This window comes from Delphinus delphis, chromosome 19 (genome assembly GCF_949987515.2).
Source record: "Delphinus delphis chromosome 19, mDelDel1.2, whole genome shotgun sequence".
Taxonomy (NCBI): Eukaryota; Metazoa; Chordata; class Mammalia; order Artiodactyla; family Delphinidae; genus Delphinus; species Delphinus delphis.
Window position 1 is genome coordinate 20971567 of NC_082701.1, and position 24588 is coordinate 20996154.

The 24588-nt window shown below is 44.8% G+C and overlaps 1 protein-coding gene across 1 annotated transcript; it reads right to left on the reverse strand.

Annotated features, from left to right (window-relative positions):
- Window positions 1-3433: 3433 nt before the first annotated feature.
- Window positions 3434-24294, reverse strand: CASC3 (CASC3 exon junction complex subunit). Its single transcript, XM_059997027.2, has 14 exons — window positions 23896-24294; window positions 23486-23513; window positions 23101-23138; window positions 11585-11743; window positions 11344-11495; window positions 10390-10566; window positions 8986-9671; window positions 7582-7646; window positions 7167-7281; window positions 6827-6925; window positions 6359-6573; window positions 5620-5742; window positions 5382-5445; window positions 3434-4909 (listed from the first exon to the last, which is right to left on the reverse strand). The coding sequence occupies exons 1-13, from the start codon at window positions 24124-24126 to the stop codon at window positions 5422-5424; spliced, it is 2112 nt and encodes a 703-aa protein (XP_059853010.1). The 5' UTR covers window positions 24127-24294; the 3' UTR covers window positions 3434-4909; window positions 5382-5421.
- Between the last annotated feature and the right edge of the window lie 294 nt (window positions 24295-24588).

The window sequence follows — 24588 nt, forward strand, 5'->3', positions numbered from 1 at the left end:
TGCGCTCCCGGCCCGGAGGAAGGTGGCAGAACTGAGACCGCGCCCCCTCCTCCAGTCCCCGCCCAGTCCCCTCCCCTCCCCTAAATGGACCCGCCCCCTGGGCCGCGCCAGGCTTCAACTTGGGGCTAACCGCGAGGGAAACAGTAAGGGCTGACCGGCATTGGGTTCAGAGCAGACGCAGACATTAAGGACAAGGGTGAGGGAGTAATTTACCAATGGAGAGGGGGTTCCTGGCTCGAGGCTTACGAGGACTCTTGGTATCATTGCAAAGAACCAGGCTGAACCTTGACTCACCTACCTGTATTCAGGTGAGGCCTACAAAAATTGCTGATTGGGTGTCCATCACTCTCGATCTCGGTTGTGTGCTCTGTTGCCATACTCACTGGAATATGTGGTCTTTATCTTGCTTCTGTAAGAAGGGATGGGAAGGCCTCCGGTGCATTGGCATTGGAACTGGGGGCGGTACCCATCTGCCCTTTCTGGTAGGGCACCATAGGTGGTGAGGGCCTGGCCTGTGGGAGGCAGGTACTGGCAGGCAGGTAGGAGCCAGGTAGGGAGCAGCAGGTTGTGGCAGGTCTAATTAGGGTGAAGAGAAGAGACAGTAGGCAGGTGGAGGAGGAGACCAGGGGCACAAGGGCACCTGAGCCTACTGGCAGCAGGAGGAAGCAGAACCCTGGAGATGGGTGACAAGCTCTAGAGCTGCCAACCAACACCATCAGGCATAGAGAGCCCCTCCAGAGGTGACATAACCATGGAGTGGGCAAAGTGGTACCGAATTTGCACTCCAAATAATCCTTAATCCTGATCCTATGCCCAGATCATTCTGTCCCTAAGGGTACACTGTCCCAGGAGGAGGGGTGTATAGAGACACGCGCAGTGTAAGCACATCAAGGTTAAGGTAACAAGGTGGGAGAGTAGCACCAGGCAACAGACGGGTCGAGGCTCCTTGGACAATGCCCCACCTCTGTTTACCGTGCACGGACCAGGCAGGGACAGGAATGCTAAAGGCTGGGAGTGGTGGTAGAACTGAATAGGGTGTGTATTACACATGTGTCACTGTGTGTGCTTATCTGGTCCTACGTGTACAAGAGCATGTGTTCACAGAAATAAAGCTTTGTACACCCATCTGTTTGTGGATTTGCAAAAAGGAACAGTAAAAAAAAAAGAGAGCACAATTTTGGCTAAGAAGCTAGAATAAATATCAAAGTATCAGTTTCCTGGACCCACTTTATTGGATACCCTAATATCCCTGGGGTTAAGAGGGGAAACTGGCTGGAGTGGCTTGGAGCTCCCCAGGCATTTTATGAACCAAGTAAGAAGAGGGGAGGGCTCCACTCCCAGCACATGCCACAGTTACCAGATTAAACTGGTTGCCTTGGTAACGTCCTCTCTGGGCAGGATCTGGGATTGTCGGCTAGGAAGGGGGAAGAATTGGGCAGTGTGGAGGGTGTAGGGGCTGCAAATAAAAGGGTCAAAGAGACTTCTGGAAACCGGAGTGTGGGGAAACAGGACCTCAGCACACTCCAACTACTCAAGGATGTCAGGCATAGACTAAGTTGAAGACCTTGAATCAGAGAGGAAAACCAGCATCGAGTTATGGTCCTCCTAGAACAGCAGTGGTTCTCACACCAATTGCACACTGTAATCCAGGGAACTTTTCAAAAATACTGTTCCCCAGGCCACACCTCAAATCAATTAAATCAGATCTCTCAGGTAGGGCCAAGGTTTATGGTATTTTTTAAAAGATCCCCAAGTGATTCATATAGCCAGGGTTGAAAATCACTGCCCTAGAGGGACAACCCAACCTAAGTGGGCTGCAGATGCTGGGAGACAACTTGGGGATTCTAAGTCCTTGGCTCTTCTGAGTCTCCCGTAAGGCCTGTGCGCCGACCTTGTGGGGAGGATTGTTGGCAGGGCATCTACACTCCATGAAGAAATAGAGGGAGAGAGGGTGGTATGAATAACACCTGTGAGGAGACGGAGGCAAAAAACTGTGAGAGCCCAGCCCATGGACTTCTGGAAGGGGATAGGACAGGGCTACCTAAGGCTGATCCGTCTGCCCCTTAACACTCTCGCCTTCTTTCTGCCCACTGAGAGGCAGGCCGGGAGGGCAGAGAACCTGGGGGCTTTGCTGAGCTTGAGTTTCTTCTTGCTGAGCTGGTTACCAGGGCAACAGAGAGAGCAATGGGATCTAACTGCAGGACTGGAGAATCAAGAGGCAGAGGTGAGGGGGAAATATCATGCTCATTCCTCCTGCCAGCAACGCACCCCCAAGGCTGGCTGGCATCCTTTGGATGACCCCAAGAGATCAGGCCCATAGTTACCCATCACTCTGCAGAGGAGAAGGTAAGTAAACTGACATGAGTCAAAGAGGAATTAGGGCTGAGGGTCAGAAGAGTCAATGGTTCTCTGGCTGTGGCAGCAGCACCAAAGGGTATAGGAGGGAGTCCCAACTGTCATTTTAAGATGCACCATGATGCCCATGCCCCCAGTGTACAAAGACTTGTGGGACCCAAGGACAGATGCTGCCAGCTCCACACTGAATTCAACTGCTTCCCCACATCAGGGATAGCCTTTGTAGTAAACTTCCATACCACCCAGGATCTGGAGGATCTGCAGGAGGAAATAGTCAACTCAAAGCTAGCTACCAAGTGGCCTAGGTAACTGGGAGTGTGAGCCAGAGCTGGTCTTTCAATTGCCCCTCTTCTTTACTTGTACTGATAGGAGCCTCTCTCTACACTGTGGTCCTTGATACTTCAGTGCCAGCGCAAATTTTCCTTTTCAAGAGGACAGCTAGCTATTTGCACCTTCCCCTCATCCAAGACCTGGTACAGTTGTATTGATATGTGGGGCATCACCCTGGGAAACTTACTTGCCAAGCACAAGGGAAGGCATGAGGGTAACTAGCTGTTCATGTAGGTAAGCAACATCTCACTAGATTTTCTGTCCCTTGCACTTCCAATCTAAGAGACTGCATATCCTGGTGTCTATGTGGCAATGGGGTTAAGAAAATTAATAGGGAGTACAGTCATTTGTGGCCTCATAGTGGGGGGTCTTCACCTCTCTGGGCTTCCATTTCACAATTCTGAGTTGGCTCAAGCTGGGACTGCGACTCTAGGGAATCAGGGGGTCCCCTTCCCTCCCTCCCAAATCAAGACCCATGCAAAACACTGGCAAAGGAGCCAAGTTTACATGTCTAAATTTTATTTTCTCCAAGTCACAATGCCAATCACATATGTGCACCCTTTAAAACAGTAACAAACAAGAACAATACACATGGAGAAACTCTTGCAACAAAACACAGTGGACCAACAGAGACAACTGTCACAGTGTCTTAAGGTCTGGGAATCTGGGCATGTGGCCCACCGGCTTGAGGAGACATCTTCAGGTTTAAGGCAAAGGGAACAGCCTACAAAAGGCACAACCATCAGCCACCCCTGGAACAATCTCTTAGTTGTTTCCTCCTTGGGGGTTACAGTTTGAGTGCCTCTTTCCCCTCCCACCCCTGTGACTCAGAGTGGTTAAGCCAGCTGCTGAAGAGAAGGAACAGAATTAGTGACATTACTTGGGGAGAGACACAGCTGCCACCTTCTCCCTCAGGTTCTGTAGAAGGACAGGGACAATGGCCAAGTTACCCCTGGCAGTCACAAGTGCTGCAATAACAGGAATCTCTTCCAAAGAGGCAGCAGGGGAGTGGTTCAGCGCCATAGATAAGAAGGAAAGGAGGGAGGAGCCCTTGCCCTGAAAAGTGACTGGCGTCCTTAGGCTTTAGGCCCAGGTGTGGTACCCTCTGTCTGCAAGGACAGGAGTAATAAAACTTAGGGAAAACAAGGTAGTAACATCTAAAACACTTGTAGCAGGAAAGACACGGAGAAGAGCAATTGCAAAGGACAGGGAAGACCGCTGGCTGGGTAATATCTGCCTCTAGAGAGATGCATTGGTCCATAGCAACTGGAAGGGGTGTGGTAGAAAGGATGTAAAGAAAAGCAGAGCCCTCTAATTCCACTTACCTCAAAGACTGAGCCCTGAGGACTGTGTGAATACACACCCCTAAGGTGCAAAGGGTCTCACTCCACCCTCCCTTTCTCACTAAAGCATCTAGTTTGCCATCTCTCTCCACTGTTGAGACTCTGCCCTTAGTAGAGAAGTGAAGTCTACCAGAGTACAGAGACTGATGAAGGCCCAGAATTCTAAAAACCGAAGTCAAGAAGAAGGACTCCTACCACACACTTTGAGATCTTCTCCACAACGGGACACTCTGTGCAGACAGCTATGTTTCCATAGAGTTAGAAGAGTTAAGAGAGTCCAAGTATACAATAACAAAGTCCAACCAAAAATGAAAGGCCAGCTCTTTGTAGACTTGGTGGGGGAAGACTGGCTGGTAAGGTCTCAATTATCTGGGATGCAGGGAAGAGCCAAAAGGGAACCCAGAGAAGCTAGCAAACCAGAGAATGAACTTGTTTCATTTAAAGGCAGAGAGAGAGAAGGGGGCGGGGGTGTGTGTGTGTGTGTGTGTGTTAAAGGAATATTAATTTAAGAATAGCAAGCCAGGCTTTAAAAACGAACATCTTAGAAAACAAAACAGGATGGAGCTTCCCTGGGAGCAGCAGATGCTTGAATTTCCCAGGAGAAAGTGAAGAAGAGCAAAAGATGTGGGCTCCTAGATGTAGACTCAGAAGCCTGGGCTGTCTGGATCTCTGCTCCTCTGAGCACAGCCAAGTCAAAGAAAGACTGAAAACGGGAGGAAGTCCACTTGCTTCTCCCTTTCTCCAACAGAGCCTACCCTCAGAGGAAGGCAGGGGTTCCCCCCATTCAGCTGCTTGCTGGTAGGAGCCATCCTATATCTTCGAAGCCCTCCTGGTAGTAGACAGCCAGTTGTTTTCTATCCTGGGTTCTCACCTCTGCTGTCCTGACAGGGGTGAGAAAAAGGGAAGAACCACCAAAGTGTTAGTGGACCTTTTGGGTATTTATAAGCTATTTCCAAAAAGCCACATTTCTAAATAATGTATATTAAAGTAATATCCCTAAAACAAAACAAAACAATAAAACCCCCATGGTCTTTCTCCTCCATGACCTTTAGAATTAGCTCTGCTGTAACACCTCAAATTTAGATTTCCCCTTTCCTTAATAAGGAATGCCCTCCTGCATTTTTTCCTTCCAGCTTCCCAAATAAAATGCTACCAAATTAACAGTGGTTTTTACTCAACCCTGCTCAGTGCATTCATAAAACAAAGAAACTGGCAAATTCTGGGACTCCTCTAAGCCTCCCCCTGAGATATCCCATGATTACAACTTGGAGCACTAATTAGGTGACTGTTCAGCAAGTAAGCATAAGCATTAGTTTTAAGAATGTTCTGAGTCATATTAAGTTGTACACTTACTTTTATACGATGTTAGATTTAAAATATTCAGAAATTCATATTAACTGGAACCCCTGCTTACAACCTGAAATAAAGTTGGAATTTGTTATCAGGTCATTATTATTAAAAAAGAAAAGACCATTTTCCATAGAAACACACCCAGAAAAGGAGAGAAATCTGAAGAAAAGGAAAGCCCACTGAGGTCGGATGTGCCCTAAACATCCCTTGTTTAGAGCTGCTTCCCTAGGAGCTCTCATACCTCAGGTGGTGGGGGCTTGATGGTGACTGGCTGGGGAGTCCTCCGGGGTGGGGAGGGCTTTGGCTGCACCTGCTGCTGGGCGGGGTTATAGTAGGTCACTCCTCCATATACCTGTGATGGGGCCTGGGACCCCAATAAGCAAGGAGAAGAAAAAGGAATTAATTCATCCAAACTATGATAAACAGGAAACATTATTCAGGCACAAAAATAAGAGCATTGAGGAATTTATAATTTTTTAAATCTCTAAGCTGCCCCCCTTTAAAATAATTATTCATTTCTGCCTTAATATGTCCTAATAGGGTTCTTACTTCTTCAAAGTACTACCCAGCTTTCTCTAATTCCTACCATCAGCTGACAAATGGAAGAAACTGAGCTCAGTGGTGACACTCCAGATACCACATGGTGTCAACCTTCTGGGAGTTAAACAGTACAGGGAGGGGTAGGGCTGGTAAGTAGAATACAACTTCATTATGCAGTTGAATAAACAGCAGACATGCGCACCTAAGACATACTAAAATACTTGAATGAAACACCATTAAAGAAATGGAAGAGAATAAACAGATGATGGGCATCACATAAGCTGCATTTCTAGCTCCTGACCACCAAGAGGCGTCCTGACACCACATGCAAATCAGTGGCATTGAAATGTTCTCTCCAATTCCTTGAGCATTCTCCTCATACTATATTCCTGTCTGATTTAAAGGATGTGTACTTAGGAAAATCTCATTAGCCATCTCACCTGTGTGTTAGGATATAGATGAGGCGGTGGGGGGGGAGGCAGTGCCCCTGGAGCATAAGGGTAACTGGGATTACCAAAGTTCATGACGCCTGGAGCAGAAAAGTAGGTAGGAGCAAGCAACTGCTGAGGTGGTGGCTGTCCTGGAGCCATGGAAACTGGTGGGGGATAGAGGCCTGGATTGGGCAGAGCTGCCGGTGTCTGGTGGGGATGCAAACCTGGACAATAAGAAAACAAAAACTGAAATAAAAGGTAACACCATTTCCATGGGATGGCCTGGCTGAACTGCTCACCACAAACTGCTCAGGATGGAAGTCCTCAGGATGGACCCAAGAGGAGTTTGTTGCCCAAGCAGCCGAAGTGGCCAGCTTCATTAGCAAGCAGCACAGAGCTCAAGAGGATGGGGTTTGTGAAGCCCCCAACACATATCCTCACGTACTGGAAGCATACAAGCAGAGGCGCAAAGCTTACCTGGGTGGGGAAGGTGCATTTCTGGCTGCACAATCATGCCCTGAGGAGGCAGTGGGGCAGGGCTGTCACCATGGGTATAGATTGGTCCCTGGAACTGCACTGTAAGATATCACATTGGGACTCTCATAAACCCTCACTCTTCACATCACATGGACAAGTCTCCTTGACCCCCAAGCCCTTTGAAAAGATGTTCTCATTTCCATGTGAAGAAAACAGCAACCAGAGAATGTTTGTTAACCACAAGGAGAGGTCAGAAGGGAAATTCAGGAGGCAGGAGGCTGGTTTCTTAGTTCACTTCACCCTGCCAAGAAAGATACTCCAACAATAAAAATAAACTCACATGGATCATAGTAATGTCCCTCCATGATACTGATGTGCACAGGAGGGGCAGGGGGCTCCGGCACAGGTCTTTGCCGTTGAGATGAATAGCGTTTGGCTCGCCCACCCTGGACACCCTGAAATAAAGAAAGAGGTCTGAGCAAGAAGACTTCCAAAAGGCTGACTCTTGTATCATGTCCCACCCTCCTTTAGGTACTGCAAAACACTTACTTGGTACATGGCAGTGTTAAAAAAAAGTATTTGCAAAAAGAATTGAAAAACCAATGAAAAAGCATCAAGATCTAAACCCAAACCCTGTACCCTACATTTCGGGAGACCCAAATTAAAAGGGAAACATGCGAAAACTGACTTAGTTTAAACAGTGAATGAGCTGTGACATGCAACCCCCTGCATGTGCCCCTTTCCCCCTTCTGTACCATTTCTTCCATCCGGTTAAACTGAGGTGGAGGTCCTGCTCCCATGTGTATGTGGTTGGGCATACCTGTAATACACCAAAAAAGTCACTGCTGCAGAGCAGACAGATGTGAATGGGACCCAAGATACCATCAAGAAAGTGACAGGCTGAAGAATCCCAACATGGGGAATGGCTTTCTTCCTTTAAACTAACAAAATTCCTTTTAAACTATGTCTGCTTCCTGTCAACTCCAGCATTTGGAAATTTGCCCCCATTGCCTGCCACCTTAATACAGCAATAAAACCTCTGAACATGAAAAAAAAATTACTTCAGTAATGCAATTCAGAAAATGCAAGTTCAAAATTTTCCCATCAAGTATTTCCCTGAACAGAATCCCTGGGAGGTTATAATTAGCATATTACATTATCAAACATCTTGAAAAATCTCAGCCCTGAAGTCTCTGAGCAACAACTAGAGAGGGGAGGATGTTCTAAATCTACCTGATTATTCCTGGCCACAGAGGTCTGGGCTAGAAGTATAGGAAGAGATTCCCCTCTGGCTGAAGATGACTCAAGACAAAAGGGAATGTTCTAGAGACTGTCTTCCAATGGTAATAAGGCATTGGTAGGAGAGTGTACTCCTCTATCCAAAGATCAACTCCAGGTCCAGTTTAGGCTACCCTGGTTTTCGGTGTTCAAAAATTACGCACACCAGATAAGAATGCAGAAATTGCCAGTCCAAATGAGGATTTCCAATCTTTGAGTTCGATTTAGATTTCAGAAACTAAGGAAAAGATCCTCTAATCTATCTGACTGGAGGAAGAAAAAAAGGATAGGGAAGAGGGGTGGTAGATAGGTCCTAGTCACTAGCACTATGTTGTCCAACAGGATATCCACTAGCCACATGTGGTTATTTAAATTTCAATTAATTAAAATTAAAACTTCAGTTTCTCAGTCACTCTGGCCATATTACAAGTATTCAAAAGCACCATCAGTACAGAAAGTTCTACTGGGCAGCCTGGCTCTAGAAGACTGAGGAAATTAGAGAGGCTTTCCTTTCAAAAAGATTAGGAGATACTCATCCAAATTCAAATGCAGTTTCTGCCTTGAAACATTTAACCATTAGTTCAAATAATAAGAACACTGCCTTCTTCCACTTTTTCTACAGCGACTGGTAATGGATTCTGTACTCAGGAGCTCAGTACTGATGACTGATCAGTTAATAGTAAGCAAAGTAGTGGGGTAGTCTTGTGCAATAGATAAAACTGCTCTGAGGTTTTTGAATGAATATACCTATGAATCCATCTGTTTCTTGCAGTTAATGAAGATATTGTCAGACACCACACCTCTGAGAGACATAAGTCCCATGCCCCTAAGTCCAATGATACAAAGGGGAAAAAGCGAGTCACTATCCCTAAGGTACCTACTCCGAAGCTCACGTGATTGCAGGAATGAAGGCTGCCCTGGGCTCCAATTCTGTTCTGTTATATTTAGTTGTGCCACATCTTGTTCAAGTCCACCTGTAGTAGAATCCACTGGAGCCTCCCAGTTCCCAGTCTTAGCAGGTGGAGGAGGCGTAGTTTCTGGGACTGAAGGTGCTGGGGTCAGCCCTTCAGGTGGAGGGGGCACCTCCTCTGCAACCTTGACTGCATCTCCAGCTTTGACCCTGGTTCTTCTTGCCCGGGAATAGGATTTCTTCTCAATAGGCCTGTCAGGAGCTGGTGGTGCAGTGTCAGGAGCAGGATTTGGTATCTCTGGGGCTGCCTCTTCCTTCTCAGGACTACCAAGCACTTGAGCATCTGCTTCTGGAGATGGATCCCTTACTGGAGTCTGCTCCAGGCGCCGTGACCGGTAACTAGTCTCATGTTTAACAGTCTCACCAGACCTGCCAGCATGCTGCCCGCCAGCTTCCATAGGCCTAAAACCAGCACAACCTTCCTTGAAGCCTCCAGATCGAGAGTAATTCCTGGCAGCAGACATGCGGCCAGTACCTACAGCATTCCTGTTGATAAATGTCCTTGGTGGTAAGGTGCCCCCAGGACCCTGGTGGCGATGGGACTTATTTGGCCGCTCCCCAATCCAGTTTGGATCTCTTTGTGGAGGACTCCCAAACCTGAACAAATGGAACAGAGAAATAACAAAAGGGACCACTAGAGACATAAACTGAGGGTCAGGGAGACTTCCTATATTCCTCACCCAATTACGGGCCAGAATAGCATTTTTTTTTTTTTTTAATAATAGTGTTTATTTATTTTTACTTGTTGACAGTTTGCTTTATTTATGGCTGTGTCAGGTCCTCGTTTCTGTGCGAGGGCTTTCTCTAGTTGTGGCAAGCGGGGGCCACTCTTCATCGCGGTGCGCGGGCCTCTCGCTATCGTGGCCCCTCTTATTGCAGAGCACAGGCTCAGTAACTGTGGCTCACGGGCCCAGTTGCTCCGCGGCATGTGGGATCTTCCCAGACCAGGGCTGCGAACCCGTGTCCCCTGCATTGGCAGGCAGATTCTCAACCACTGCGCCACCAGGGAAGCCCCCAGAATAGCATTTTAAAAAGCAGAGACCTGGGCTTCCCTGGTGGCGCAGTGGTTGAGAGTCTGCCTGCCGATGCAGGGGACACAAGTGCGTGCCCCAGTCCGGGAAGATCCCACATGCCGCGAAACGGCTGGGCCTGTGAGCCATGGCTGCTGAGCCTGCGCTTCCGGAGCGTGTGCTCCGCAATGGGAGAGGCCACAACAGTGAGAGGCCCGCGTACCGCAAAAAAAAAAAAAGCAAGAAAAAAAAGCAGAGATTTTCTCCTGTAAATATCAATAGTGTAGGCTCCAAAATTTCCTCACCTGGGTTTCCGAATTCTTCGGGGTTTGATGTCATCAGGATTGTGAGCTGAGCGGATATCATAGCCATAAAGAGCAATGAGCTCCTGTCGGGACTTTGGAGCCTGTTCATCTTCCCGAAACTTGTCATGCTCCCAGCGACCCTCATCCTTCCACAGCTTTCGTTGACGTCCCTTGGGTCTGGTTGAAACCAGGGAAAAGTGTCTTAGGTTGGCAGATTCTGCCAAGTAAAGATGTTCATGGGGCTTCCCTGGTGGCACAGTGGGTGAGAGTCTGCCTGCCGATGCAGGGGACACGGGTTCGTGCCCCGGTCCAGGAAGATCCCACATGCCGCGGAGTGGCTGGGCCCGTGAGCCATGGCCGCTGAGCCTCACGTCCGGAGCCTGCGCTCCGCAACGGGAGAGGCCACAACAGTGACAGGCCCGCATACCGCAAAAAAAAAAAAAAAAAAAGATGTTCATGAAATAAACAGGGTTGGGCAGGGAAACAGTAGGAACTCAGGTATTCTCTCCATCTTTCCCAACAGGCTATACAAAACAGGCCTTCCAAAAGCAAGAGTGAATCACAGCACCTCAGGGCCTGCTGGGCTCAAATGTAACAGGAATAGAAATGAGGAGAGATTTCATTTCAAACTACTCAGCACTCTGGAAACATCTCTCTCCTATAAGGCCACCTATGCAAGTATTTCAAATCCCAGAGGTTTTGAGCCTCAGATTAAAGAAGGCAGTGGAAGTGTGGCTCTGGATCCCAGCTCCTCCACCAAGAGTTACTAAATATTCTAAGCCTTACTTTCCTCATTTGTACAAGAGGGATAATCACAGTACTTACCTTAAAATGTTGTGAACAGTAAATGAGATAACACAAGTAAAATACTCAGCAAAGTGCCTGGCATATATTTCAATAGTAAGCACTAAATACATACTAACATACTACAGAGCAGTGGCAAGTGGCTGTTACCTGACTTCCTCCTCCTGAGTCTGCCCTCGAAGATCATGCTCAAAAAAGAGCCCTTTCCGGGGTATGTATGCTGGGTTCTTCCGATCTTCATCATCATCCAAATGCTTAGGGCCATTTTTACCAACTTTGTTCTCCACAGGCTCTGTGCTCTCCTATCGGACAGATAAAGGACTCCTTACTCACTCCAAAGTTAAGAGCTCCTATTCCAGAACCCAAATGGAGGCCTTTGGTGGGTACTAACCTGTCCATCCCCACTTTGCCTCTCTCCAGTCACAGTGCCTTTGGTATCAGGCTTTTCTTCCCCCTTCTCGTCTTTTGCTGAAGAATTAGCAGCATCATTGGCTTCTGATTTCAGCTCCACTTTGGAGTTTTCCTCTTCACTGTACTCCCCTTCATCACCCTGAAAAAAGTTTCCCTGTCAGCTGTGGAGATAAGATCTGAATGGTGTATTTTAAAATTTTCCATTTTTTAAAAAAATTTTCCATTCTTTAGGAAAACATTTTCTAACGAATTAAAAGCAAACACATCAATATTCTTACTAAAATTTCTAGAGAACAGAAACATTGTTAAAAAAATTAAAAGCACATTAAAAATATATATATACAGGGAATTCCCCGGCGGTCCAGTGGTTAGGACTCCATGCTCATGCTTTCACTGCCAAGGGCCTGGGTTCAATCCCTGGTCAGGGAACTGAGATCCCACAAGCCGTGCAGTGTGGCCAATATATATATGTATGTTTATATAGATTCCTGTAAGTTTTCCAGGAAGAAATGCGAGGGTCTGTTAACAGCAGCAGCCTCTTTCATTCACTAAGCTTATTGTGATAATCATTCATGATGTCAAATCATGCTGTACACCTTCAACTTACACAGTGCTATATGTCAATTATACCTTAATAAAACTGGGAGAAAAAAAACCCAAAAACCAAAAACAGTGGCAGCCTCTGGGGAAGAAGCCCAGGGGATATGGATGGGAGGCTTTAAGTGTCTAGCATACAGAAGGAGCTTTATCTTTGTTGATAATTTCTCTCCCTCTCAATGAATCGTCTCTTTAAACATGCAGTGCCTGATAACTACACTCTAACTCAAGCTGTTAATTCTCTCATCTCAAAATGGCTTAGAACAGAGATTCCCAACCTTTTAGATTATATGAACCCCTTTTTAGGATCTAAAATTTTCATGGATCCCCATGAGACAATAGCTCAGTATAGTATCCACAAATTGAGAAAACATGTAATGACAAACAACTGCTATACATTCAATAATACTTTTAAATACATTTATATTTTATTAATTCATATATATATTCAATAATAGTAGTACATAAAGGTGGGAGATGTCGATTTGGTCTACAGATAATGAGAACACAGCTAGTGAATTTGCAACCCTTTATAATAACTCCATGATTTCCCAAGGCACTATTACTCTCAAGTTGGGAAATAGTGGCTTACATTTTTTATGTCTATGATATAAATACTAAATTTTCTGTAGCGTGAGAGCCCCTTAGCAACAACTCTGTCCAGAATAAAATTATAAAATTATGACTTGGAAAACATTAGAAGGACTTGTACAATCACTGCACCTGAGAAATGAAAAAAATTAAAGCCCAAATGCTCTCTCTCCTCTCCACTTTCTTCCCTCTCTTAGCACAGCAAGATTGGATAATCCAATCAATTATACTTCAATTAAAAAAACAAACAAACAGGGGCTTCCCTGGTGGCGCAGTGGTTGAGAGTCCGCCTGCCGATGCAGGGGACACGGGTTCGTGCCCCGGTCCGGGAAGATCCCACATGCTGCGGAGCGGCTGGGCCCATGAGCCATGGCCGCTGAGCCATGTGGCTGGGAGAGGCCGCAACAGTGAGAGGCCCGCATACCGCAAAAAACAAAAAAACAAAAAAACAACTGGATAATCCTGCTTGTGACATAGAAGTGTTAGGTCTGCCCATACAAAGAAGGGTCCCTTAGGCCATCCTTTAAATAGGGGCCACTAGAAAGGGTTAGGCGATAGAGGTGTAGCTAGTTCTAGGTAGGGAAAGGGAGCAGCTAAGGCTCCTGCTAAGGGGGCTGGCTTTAGACTAAAGTTACTCTCATATCCTTGTCATTCCAAGATTTGGACCTAAGGAGGCAGGGCTATAGGCCAGGGGAGGTAGGTTTAGAGACCTATGAGGACACAAAGAAATGGATTCAAGGGAAGGTAGTTTAGTCCCCACTGCTGGGTTAACATGTAAGGGTATCAATATACCTCTGCCCCTCTGGTATATTCATGTACACTGGTCTCTTATTCTCCTACTGGGTCTGACACTCAATCTGTACCAGACCCTCTCCTGACTCCAGGTCCAGGATGGCCTCAGGAATCTGATCAAAGATACTCACTGAGACTCCTGATGAAACAAGAAGCTCTCAAGTTCTAAGTTTTTGACCTTTTTTCAAATAGGGCTAAGATTGCTGACTGGCCCAGACTAGTCAGTTAATTCCCCTTCCCCTTTATTCCCTGCTCAGCATCAGGGCGTTTCTGCCTCTAAGTGTTTTGGGTTAGGAGTCCCAGGAAGGTGACACTGCTATGAAACCACAGAGTTCAGGGAGACTGCTTGACCACACCCACACTATGAGAACCACACCTTTACCTACAGCTTTTTAACAACCGAGTACCCTTGATTCTTCCCATTTCTCCTCGATCACAAGAAGTTTTCTCTCCTCTTGAGCTGGGAATAGGTGGGTGGTAATCATTCAGTTCTTTCCTTGGTCCTATGTTCCCTGCAGGTTCTGTAGCAGAAATTGCAAGAATCTTGCTTGGGGGACCTCCCTGGTGGTCTAGTGGCTAAGACTCCACATTCCCAATGCAGGGGGCCCAGGTTCGAATCCTGGTCAGGGAACTAGATCCCACATGCCACAACTAAGACCTGGTGCAGCAAATAAATAAATATTAAAATAATAATAATAATAATAAAGATTTCATCTTTAAAAAAAAAATGTCTTCCTTGGTGTGTATGTGACCTTAATTCACTACTCCCCCCACCCCCCCGCCCCAACACTGACTAAATTCAAACACCTTAAAATAGTATCAGCACGATTAATGAGAGAACTTTGTTTTACGCTCTATCCCCTCTTAGTCTGTGGTGGAATGCCAAATGAGGCAACTCTTTTATTCCAAATGAGAAACTAATTTTGTTTCCAGGGCAGGACAGAAAGATACAAATAGCACAGTGCTGAGGAGACTCCAAATTAGCATCAAAGTCTGGTGTAATGGAAGCCAAGGTGCTACCCTAGAGTCAAGCTTCTTCAGCTATGGGCTGACATCAAAACCCTTTACCCTACTGCTGACTCTCCCATTCAGTGAACACCCTTCCCAACCCTAAAGCCTAGCTTTCTACTGAAGCAAATGCTTCCCTGGCAGAATTCTCATGCAAAGGTTTTAGCTCATTTTTTCATTCCCCACATATTTCAGAGTAAGAGGTCGACCTGGTATCTTCCTCATTCTCAATGTCTCTTCCAGATCTAACTCCTCTGCCTCATTTAAAAATTTTTATTGTTTTTAATTTATTACTTATTGAAGAATAGTTGAATTATAATGTGCTAATTACTGCTGCACAGCGAAGTGACTCAGTTATACATATATAAACATTCTTTTTCCTATCCTTTTCCATTGTGGTTTATCACAGGATACTGAATATAGTTCCCTGTGCTATACAGTAAGATCTTGTTGTTTATCCATTCTATATATACCAGTTTGTATGTGCTAATCCCAACTCCACCTCATTTTAAACTGCTGTTTCTCTGAGGCTCCTATCACCTAGCTATACCCTGCTTCTCGAAGGTTAGGATTACACCACTTCACTTTTATGAAAGACCTACAGTAGCACTTGTTTTCACAAACTAAAAGAAACTTGAAGATAATTTTTGTTTTAAGAAAAAAGGCAAAAGTGAAAATTGTACTCAGTGTTTTGTTTTGTAGTGAGCTGTCATACTGGCAGCTCCACACCCCAAGCAGAAATAGTGGCACCACCAAGCTCCTGCCCTGGGAACTACACTCAGCCTCTCAGCATCAAGCTACCACAGCTTTGAACTGTGTCTGTGAGCATCCGTGCTTTATGTCGATTTATTCTGTGCATCCCTTGGCAAGATGTGTCCTAAGGTAATTGCTTCTTTGCTTTAAGCCATTTCAGCTCACAGGGACGCTCTATCAGACCAAGGGGGAAACCTGTACCTCTATGCCTCTGCCTGGGTCCACCTTGTCATTAATTTGAAGACTATGGCAAGGAGCTCACAGTTTTCACCTCCACTTTGGTCATCCACTTCCACGTACACACTTCAGTCTTACCTGGAACTGCTATATACATTTTCTTTTTTTTTAAGTAAACCTGATCTACTTTTAAAAATCTTAAATTTAAACACCTCAGACTTTGATCAAAACTGCCACATGGGGGACTTCCTTGGTGGCGCGGTGGTTAAGCATCTGCCTGCCAATGCAGGGGGCACAGGTTCGAGCCCTGGTCTGGGAAGATCCCACATGCCCTGGAGCAACTAAGCCCGTGTGCCACAACTACTGAGCCTGCACTCTAGAGCCCACAAGCCACAACCACTGAGCCCACGAGCCACAACTACTGAAGCCCATGCGCCTAGAGCCCGTGCTCCGCAACAAGAGAAGCCACCACAATGAGAAGCCCGCGCACCGCAACAAAGAGCAGCCTGCACTCCCCGCAACTAGAGAAAGCCCGCGGGCAGCAACAAACACCCAACGCAGCCAAATATATATATATAAATAAATAAATTTATTAAAAAAAAAGCCACATGGAAAAGAATGAAGTTAGACTCTTACCTCACCCCTTATACAAAAATTAATTCAAAATGGATCAAAGAGCTAAAATATAAGAGCCAAAACTATAAAATTCTTAGAAGAAATCATGACTTTGCATTTGGCATGGATTCAGCAAAAGCTTCTTTGATATGACACCAAACACACAAGCAACAAAAGAAAAAACAGATATATTGGACTTCTTCAACATTGAAACCTTACACCATCAAGAAAGTGAAAAGACAACACACAGAATGGGAAAAAGTATTTGTAAATCATGTATCTGGTAAGAAACTTATATCTAGAATATATAAAGAACTCTTACAACTCAATGATAAAAAAAACACCCAATTAAAAAAAGGACAAGGTATCTGAATAGCCACTTCTTCTAGGAAGATACACGAATAGCCAATAAACACAAGAAAAAATGCTCAACATCATTACTCATCAGGGAAATACAAATCAAAATGAGATACCGTTTCATACCTACTAGGATGGCTGGAATCAAAAAATCAAGACAATAATAAGTGCTGTTGAGAATGTGGAGAAACTGGAATTCCCATACATTGCTGCTGAGAATGTAAAATGGTGCAGCTGCTTTCGAAAACAGTTTTGACAATTCCTCAAACAATTAAACAGTTACCACATGACTCAGCAACTCCACTCCTAGGTACACAACCAAGAGAAATGCAAACATACAACCACACAAAAACTTGTACACTAACATTTACAGCAGCATTATTCATAATAACAAAAAAACAGAAACTCAAGTGTCCATCAATGGATGAATGGATAAACAAAATGTGGTATATGCATACAACGTAGTATTATTCAGCCATAAAAAGAAATGAAGTACAGGGGACTTCCCTGGTGGTCCAGTGGTAAAAAATCTGCCTTCTAATGCAGGGGACATGGGTTTGATTCCTGGTCAGGGAACTAAGATCCCACATACCACAGGGCAACTAAGCCGGCGCGCCACAACTACTGAGCTCACGCGCCTCAACAAGAGTGCCTGTGTGCCACAAACTACGGAGCCCACATGCCCCAACTAGAGAGAAAATCTGCACACCACAACTAGAGAGAAGCCCGCACACTGCAAAGAAAAATCCCACATGCCTCAACGGAGACCCTGCATGCCGCAACTAACAGCTTGGATGAAAACCTTGGAAACATTATGCTAAGTGAAAGAAGCCAGTATATTATATTATGTTGCCATATAATATATGATTCCATTCATATAGAAGGCCAGAATAGGGAAATCTCTAGACACAGAAAGTATATTTGTGGTTGCTTAGGGCTGGAGCGAATAAGGATGGAGGAACTGTGGGGGGCAAGTGACAGCTAAAGGGTACAGAATTTCTTTTTTTCTTTTTAAGATTTTTTTGATGTGGACCATATATGTATATTTTAAATTAATTTATTTTTTGGCTGCGTTGGGTCTTTGTTGCTGCACGTGGGCCTTCTCTGTGGCAAGCAGGGGCTACTCTTCATTGCAGTGCGCAGGCTTCTCATTGTGGTGGCTTCTCTTGGTCAGCACAGGCTCTAGGTGCATGGGCTTCAGTAGTTGAGGCACGCAGGCTCAGTAGTTGTGGCTCGCAGGCTCTAGAGCGCAGGCTCAGTAGTTGTGGCACACGGGCTTAGCTGGTCCGTGGCATGTGGGATCTTCCTGGACCAGGGATCAAACCCACGTCCCCTGCATTGGTAGACGGATTCTTAACCACTGCACCACTAGGGAAGTCCCCAGAATTTCCTTTTGAAGTGATGAAAATGTTCTGAAACTGACGGCGGTAATGGTCACGCATACCTGTATATACTAAAAACTGTAGAACTGTACACTTTAAAGGGGTAAGTTGAATGGCACATAAATTATATTTCAATAAAGCTGTTAAAAAAAAAAAAACGAAAACCCGCCTGTTATTCCTGTTCTTCCCCAGTTACTCCTTTACTCTCTAGTCTCCAATTTCTTACGTCATCCACTCCCTTGACATTTCTACCTTTTCCCTACCGATCAGTCCTTTCCCACATTCACTTTCCTCTCTCAACTCTGTGACCCCTTCATTTCAATCACTACTAGTAATTCCCTCAAGTCCCCTACTCCCATGTGCCCAAGACTGGATCAACTATCTTTTTCTAAGCTTACAACCAGACTTCTGATCATCACTAAAGGGAGTTAAAAAAAAAAAAAATCATACAACTTCACCCATCAGTGCCACCTCCAACCTCAACTACTCAAACTTCCTTTAGTCTCACAATTCCTACACTGCCCTTCCACCAACAACCATTCTTTACGTTTTTCCTTCTACTTCACAAGGAAAACAAAACAAAGGGCACACCAGCTTCCTCCCCATATACCTTTGCTTCCCACTTCTCTATAATTACAACGGAAGATGTTTCCTATTTCTTCTCATGTACTCAGTCAAGGACACCAATACACGCATTACCTATCCCCTCCCTTTCCTCTCCCTTTCTACTGATTTCTTCACCCTTTAGCCATACTTTATTCTCCAACTTAAAAAATAACACCAAACCCTCTCTTGACGTTACAGCCTTCTTTCCAGCTACCAGCTCTCTAGCCTCCCCTTCATAGGCTAATTTCTTTAAAAAATTTTCTTGGAAAAAAAAAAAAAATTTTCTTGGAGGATTCTGCGAAAATGGCAGCAGCATAGTTTTTGATCTCTTCAAATCTCCACATGAAATGGGAGCAAGATCAAAACCCTCTGGATAACATTTACAACAAAACTAGGTTACAAGCTATCCCCCAGGACCCAAAATATAAGCACATAAGAGCAAAGCATCAACAGCCACAAGACATGCATCAGATTGGTATCAGTGCTGGAAAAAGCAGAGAGCACTAAATGGACCTGAAAACAGAAGAACCCTGAACTAGTCAATAGAAAGCAAAACTGAGAATAACAGTTGAAACCAGAAGGGGTTTTACTGTCTCCAATAGAATGTGTGTTTAAGGGTCCTGCAGTAAGAAGGTTTGAAAGGGTTAGAGCAGTCTAACCCTTCTGAAATCTTAAAACCAATCTAGCTGCCAGGGCTCCCCTCTAGGAGAGTAACACACTGAAGATAAAACTGTTGAGAAGGGAATCAAATTCAGCAGAAGAGGGATAAAAGGAATGAAGGAAAGAGAAGGTCCAAAACAAGTTAGAGAAGGGAACAAAAGCAGAAAATCTCAGAAAGTAAGCCATCATATATATATTTTTTAACACTACAGAAAAACAACTGAAGAGGGAGCTCTATGAAGTTAGAAAAAGTTACTCTGAGCCGTACTTCCTTCGAAAAGATCAGGAAAACTAATTTTTAAAATCAACAAAGGAAAAATACAGAGATCAAATCCCACAGAAACTTGCTATGAGAAAAAAAAAAAACGTAGAATAGCATTCCTACAATGAAAGCATGCCAAAAAGACATGCATATCATATCAAAATTGTAACTTCTATTTCAAAATGAGCAAAAAAGACATTAATATTATATAAGGCATGAAAGAACATCAGTCAGAATTAGAAAAATCCAAAAATGAAATGAAAGAACTCATTCATTCAAAGGGAGATATTAGAAATTAAAAAAAAAAAATCATTTCAAATACAAAGTCTAAAACTAGAAGGAACACAAACAACACAAACACAACAATAATGCCTTATCAGAAATTAAAAGTGAAAAGGAAGAAAATATTTAAAAATCAACAGAAAATGAAGAAACAGATATAAAGGATTACAGAAGAAGGGTCAAACACTGAAGACAGGAAAAGAATATTGGGATAGAAGTTCCATGACATACTGTAGAGCACATCTCATACCTATGAACACTGATCCAGAATGCCCAACTCCAGGACAAATTCTAATAAATTTATTGGACTTAAAGAAAACATACTGGGAATATCTAGACAAAAAGAGCAAGTGACTTATAAGGGAAAGAAAATCAGGTGTTCACCAGTCAGTCCGGTGCAAGATAAAAGCTCTGGGTCACACTGGTATTTTTCCAAGGGTATCATGGAAAGACAATTTGCAAGAAATACAAAGGACAGAGAGAGCATGCTGAGTTGTACTATGAATGAGTGACCATCAAAATCTTTTCAATGGATACACTGTAAAGAAAAGAAAGGGATGAAAAACTAAACTGCAGACTAAGAGATAGATCAAAATTTTAAAAATAGGCAAGACTAAAGTGTAGCATCTAGGTATATACAGTTAGTAATCAACAAGAAATTCAAGCAAGTAACATTACAATGAAAGGCAAGATATCAAGTCTACTTCTCTAATCTAGACAAGTGCTGTCCAACAGATCTTTCTGGGATGATGGAAATGTTTTTATTTATGCACATGTGGCTACTTAAAATGTAGCTACTGCAACTGAGGAGCTGAACTTTTCAGTTTAATTAATTTAAATAGCCACATTTGGCTGGTGACTACCCTATCAGACAGAACAGAACTACACCTCTCTCTTAAATTTCAGACAATATATACTAGATATTGCCACATCAAAGTCCCACATGTTCCTCAATCTCAAAACAACCAAAACTTAACCCAACACTGTCCTTCCTGAAATCTCCTCCCACTGTGGTCTGTTTCTTAGTGAATAACACCATTCATCAACCTGGGAATCCCTTTGACTCCTCCTTAATTCAGGCTCCACATTCAATCAATCAAGAAGTTCTGTTAGTATCACCAAAATATCTCTCAAATCTATGTCTTGCTAGTGCCACTGCCATGTCCCTTCTTTAGGGCACCATCATGCTCCTTGGACTATCCTAATAACCTTTTAACAGCTCTGTCTCCAGTCTTGCCTCATCCACAATGCATCCTCCACACTTAAGCCTCCAACAGCCTTTCTTTCTTTGCTGTTAGAGTAACATCCAAACTCATTTATAAACAGAATGGTAAACTCCTATAAAGTCACAAGCACCAAACCTCACTGAACACTCCATACTGCCTGGCAGTCTTTCTGATGTTTCTGTTCTCTAGTGACAACTGCAAACATTCCTCACTCCAAAACCTCTCATCTCCTTTTTACTCTTTGCAGATAACTTTACCATTGACTTCAAAGAAAATAAATCATCTCATCAATCACCACATTCTGTCAATTCCATAGCCTAAATAACTGTCAGTGCTGTCCACTTCTATTTTCACTGCCACCACTCCACTCCATGCCACACTTACTACTTTCCTAGACTTCCACAGTAGCTTTCTTAACTAGCTTTGCTGTCTCTAGTCTTGCTCCCTTCAGATCAACTCTCCCCACTGCACACAAAATAATGGTTATAAAAATAATAATTCTAAAATATTACTGTGCCTCAACCTGGGATCTTGTTAACATACAAATGTCTGAGTCTTCCCTCCCTCTGCAAGATTGTTTCAGTAGGATTTTTTCATGTAGGTGTTCCCTGGATCTGACAAACACTGCTTTAAAATTTAAGTCTAATTCATAACCTGTATCACACTCTTGTTTAAAACCCTGGTACACTTTTTTACTTCCTTAGAATAAAATCCAAATAGTTTTCAACCTGGCTTATAAAGTACTTTAAAATTTGGACTGAGATTCATCCTTACCACCAGTCATACTAAACCTTTCATATCCTCCAACTCACCATGGAGTCCATCCCTTCTAGACCTTCTTTCCACACTGTTCCCTCTGCTTAGAAAATTCTACCTGGCTAACTCCTACTCACCCTTCAGGTCTCTATTTGAACATTCGCTCCTGTAAACATTTCCAAACACCCTAAACCCAGTTAGTTGTTCCTGCTATGTGCTCCCAAAGCACCATATGCTTCCAATAACATGGCATTTACCAAACATTATTGTAATTACTTAGTTAACTGTCTATATTTTCCCCCTCTGACCTGGAATGTACTGCTAAGTTCCATGAGGGCAGAACCATGCCTGTCTTTTATTCCAGTGCCTAGTACAGCTCCTGGCTCTGAGCAGGCACTTAATAAAGAGAAGGAACAAGTAATCCCTGCATGATCTGGCCCCTACTCACTAATATGCCCTTATTTCTTGTATCCATCCTGTCCCGACAATGTTCCAGCCACACCAAACTACTTTCAAGTTTCCAAATATTTAATCTTCTCTCCCGTCTCTGGGCTTTTGTAGCGGTTGTTCCCTCCGCCTAGAACATGGCTTGCTTGGCTAACTCCATTCATTCTCCTCTGACAGCCTAAGATGGACTCAGTACCCGGCCATTAACACCCTACTTAACCCTATCCCCTAGCAGTTGTCACCAAGTCCTACGATTGCCTCACTGTTTGTCTGACTTCCTTATTAAGTTGTAGGATTCCTAAAGATAGGAACTTTGTTATATCTGTTGCATCTCCCGGGCTTAATGGAAAGTCTAATATGTAGCAACAGTTCTATAAAATTTATAGAATAAACCTTTGATCCACAATCCAATTCCTCCTTATATCTCAGGGCTCTGTTCAACAACTCCAGTAAACAAATAGCCATTCTGATAGCGTCTCTAGTAGTTTATCCAATCAAAACAAGTAAGTTCACAAACGTTTGGCTTAGGGAAGCTTTCTGCTAAAGACCGAAAACCTTATCCACAAACTGAGAAATGTTTCTGACACAAACCACTCAGAATCCTACCCTTTTAAGGTCTTCAGATATACTCAGAAAAAATATCCAACTGGCTGGCTTCACTACCTAGGCATCATGAAATGGAGCGTCAAACAACCTGTAAAAGGCTTCAAAATGTTCTCATTCTCTCATTTAGAACCTTATTTCCTTTAGATAGGGTGAAAAGCCAGCTATTAACAGTATAACACATGTGGCCTGAAGAAGCTTACACCAAGCTTCCCTCCCTATAACTGAACAAGACCCTTTATAATAGTTTTCAGAAGCACAAATGAAGAATGCACAAGAGGAGTAACAAGTAGGTGATGGTACTTTTGAACCACAGGTGCGTACAGTTTTTAAAATACACTTTCCAACCTACACCATAGGAAAAAGAAACTATCACACTCACTTCTGAGTCTTCTGCACTTTCATAATCCGAGAGAACAGCTGAAAGGAAACAGAAACATGTAAAGAAAAAAAATTCAACACAAGTTATTATAATTACATCTCCCGACTGCCTGTTGCGGATCAAGCTAAAGCTCTCATTTAATTCTGACTTCAACCTATGAGGGAGATAAAATTACAGTCCCCATATCCAGACTGAAAACAGGTTCAAAGAGTGACTTTGACTTTCCCAAGATCATACTGCTAAAACGTACGCTTTTAAGCCCTATGCTACAAAGAGCCACTTTGCGGCACCCTCCCCCAAATCCTTACAGTCTGAGAGGATGTCAATTGCTGGAAACAGCTGACCTGAGTTTATGGGCAAACAACTCTGTCAGGATGCTACTCACCATCGCCCTCGATGCCATCTTCACTCTCCTAAAAGAAAGGAAAAGACATGGGTTAGTTCTGTGATTTCCAAAGGGTGAGAGCTGAAAACCGAACACAAAATGGTTGGAAAGGGGCACGAGGAAAGGTACATCTTTAACAAGCAGCATCCGAGGGAGGTCCCGTCTATTCACCTCCAGTCCCAATTTCTGAATAAACATCCACTACCCATCCGCAGAAGCTCTGCCCTCCCCCCACAAACCGCTCCTCCTCGCTTGGGGCTCCGGAGGCAAACCGCACTGGGATAGCTCTCTTCTCGAACACGTTACGCCTCAGCATCTACCGTCAACTCCCAGCCTCCCATCTTCACCTACACCCCGCCCGCCCCGCCCGCCCGCCCGCCCGCCGGCCCGCCCCGCCCGCGCGCACTCACACACTCCGACTCCTCAGCGCTCTTGGCGCCCCCGCTCTCCAACCGCCGCAGATGAAGGGCCCCGGCTCGGCCTCCGCGCTGGGAAAGCAGAGAGCCACTGCCGCCGCCTCCAGCGCTACCACTACAGCTCCCGCCGCCCCGCGCCGGGGAACCGCCGCTGTCTGAGCCGGAAGCACCAGATTCTTCGTCCTCGGTGTCCTGCGAAGCGCGCTGCCGCCGCCGGTCCGCCATCTTACGGAGAACAGCCGCCGCCGGCCAGCTCCTGACGTATCCCGCCCGTCGCAGGGGCTGCCGGGAAGCTCGAGACCTGGTCCCAGCATGCTTCACTTGCGGCGCTGATCGCCTGGCTCTTCAGAGGGAGGGGCTGGGGGCGGAGCTGGCGCGCTGCGACAAGTTTGCCGGCGAGCGGGATTGCGTAAGTCGGTGACGTGAGGGGGCGTGACGCGGCCCCTGACTTCCCCCGGTAGGGCACCGGGCAAGGGGGGAGTTGCACTCGGGCAGCCTCCTTCGGCTCCACGCCCGGCCATCTTGGGCTTTCTGAGTGGATATCGTTGACCTGTCACGGCTTCACTGCGGCATTGGAGTTGTTTCATGATTTTCTTTTTCGTTTCTACCTACGTTTGAAGCAGATCGTTTGACTGAATTCGTTTGCTTGGTAAAATCACGAATCAAGGGAAACCTCTGAAGCCGTTG